Source organism: Poecilia formosa, unplaced genomic scaffold (assembly GCF_000485575.1).
Source record: "Poecilia formosa unplaced genomic scaffold, Poecilia_formosa-5.1.2 Scaffold512, whole genome shotgun sequence".
Lineage (NCBI taxonomy): Eukaryota > Metazoa > Chordata > Actinopteri > Cyprinodontiformes > Poeciliidae > Poecilia > Poecilia formosa.
Window position 1 is genome coordinate 178,783 of NW_006800451.1, and position 1,776 is coordinate 180,558.

General features: G+C 45.2%; 1 protein-coding gene across 2 annotated transcripts in view; it reads left to right on the top strand.

The window, feature by feature from the left end:
- The window catches only part of ahcy (adenosylhomocysteinase), a 30,447-nt gene extending 28,940 nt beyond the window's left edge, over positions 1-1,507 (top strand). Inside the window, exons 11-12 of one of the 2 annotated variants that reach the window (XM_016664795.1) lie at positions 732-864; positions 905-1,507. In XM_016664795.1, the coding sequence (XP_016520281.1) occupies positions 732-863 (132 nt within the window). In that variant the 3' untranslated portion in view covers position 864; positions 905-1,507. Of the gene's footprint in view, positions 1-731 lie in introns of both variants that reach the window. The other variant, XM_007579207.2, reaches the window with a different exon arrangement.
- The last annotated feature ends 269 nt before the right edge of the window (positions 1,508-1,776 follow it).

Below are 1,776 nucleotides of genomic sequence, written 5' to 3' on the forward strand. Positions count from 1 at the left end.
TATTAACCAATGGAGGCCTGGATTTGGAGCCACACACAAAATTAAAGTGAAATGTTCCCTTTATTTTTTTGAGCAGTATACATTACTTGACGGAGACTTGTGTAAGAATGGTCCTCCATAGAACTGCAGGCTTTAGATTGACAAAGACATGATGAGGGTGTGACAAAATTTACTTTATTCCACTTGGCGTCGCTCTTCTTCTACGTTTCATAGAAGTCTTTAGCCAGCTAGCAACGTATGGAGAACGTCTCGACGCGTGACGTCATCACCGCTTCTACTTGTCAAACAGGCGGTGGATGACGCAGCCCGGTAGCAGTTGCCTTTCTCTGCGTTTGATCCTGGCATTAATGGTAGAAAGAACCGGAATGGCGACTGCAGGGAAGGGAAACTGGTACCGGACTGGTCCATCATCCGCCGCTCTGTTGTTACAAGCGTAGTGTGCATGAAGTCAGTGTAGCTTAGCCTAGCACCGAATGTCAGCCATGACGAGGAACGGCGGGCGGGACTCCCTTCAGAGGCCCCTCACCCTGTGGGCCGCACTAATGTTATACTTTCATATCACGGTGGGGCCACCAGACATCGTCCTGCGGGCCGCGAGAATGAGACCTCTGATTATTGATTGATTTTCCATCAGAGTCCAGATGTTTTCACAAGTTTGACCAAAGATCTGAACATGTTACCAACCCGGTTCTGTAACCGGTCCTGATCCTGGTTCTGGTTCTGTGCTGCAGCTGGATGAGCAGGTGGCAGCGGCTCACCTGGACAAGCTGGGAGTGAAGCTGACCAAGCTGACGGACAAACAGGCCCGGTACCTGGGCCTGCCCTCGGACGGCCCGTTCAAACCGGACCACTACCGCTACTGAGCGCCCCCCGCAGGCGGCGGCAGGCTGTGACGGCTCGGCCTCTCGCCCGAAGGAGCGGCAGACTTCCTGTAAACGCTCCCTTCTTCCTCCGGGCCGCCTGGAGAAAATTCCTCGTCATTCCTGTCTGGGAGAGTCTGCACTGCAAAAACACAACATCTACCAAACGGTTGAGTTTAGTTTCTACAGCAAATATCTTGGTTCTCCTGAAAGAACAGAATAATTAATCAGCAGGATGGTAACTTGTTTTAAATAATTATTGAATAAGTTTCAGCTGCTCATTATTGTTTCACTTTAACAGGGAAAATGTTTTCTTATAGGTGAAAAACTGTTCAATATTCAGTCATTATTGGTTTAAAACAAGCTGCTGCAAAGGTTTTTTATTTTGACTCTTCTCAGATATTTGCACTAGAAAATGGACCTGAATTGGTAATATTCAGTGTTTTTCAGTGTATTGTCTTTCCTTTTAGCACTTAGCTGCTCCGTGTCTGAAACTCCGGCTGGTTTTGGACACAATTCTGCCAAATGACTCACCGAAGCAGCTGCTCGCGTCTGAAATGTGATGTAATTTAATTCGATGCTCTGATCTGCCGGTTCCAGCTTGAAGCTCAAAAATGATGAATAAAATAAACTTTAAGAAGGTTTTATACGTTTCATTTCTTTATGCACTGTTCTTATTTACACGTCAAACTTAAAGCTGCAGCAGAGCATTACTGAAATATGATAAGAGAATAAATTCACATGAGAATAGAGTCTAATATTCTCAGATTTTAGTTTTAAAACATTTTCTCCAGATGGATTCTGCTGTTCAGAGAAATGTCAGGTTTTTGATGCAGAACTCGTTGGTTTGGACTAAAACTATAAATTTGTGCGTTTCCATGACTACGCTGTTTATGTAGGTTTCCTAAAGGTGAAG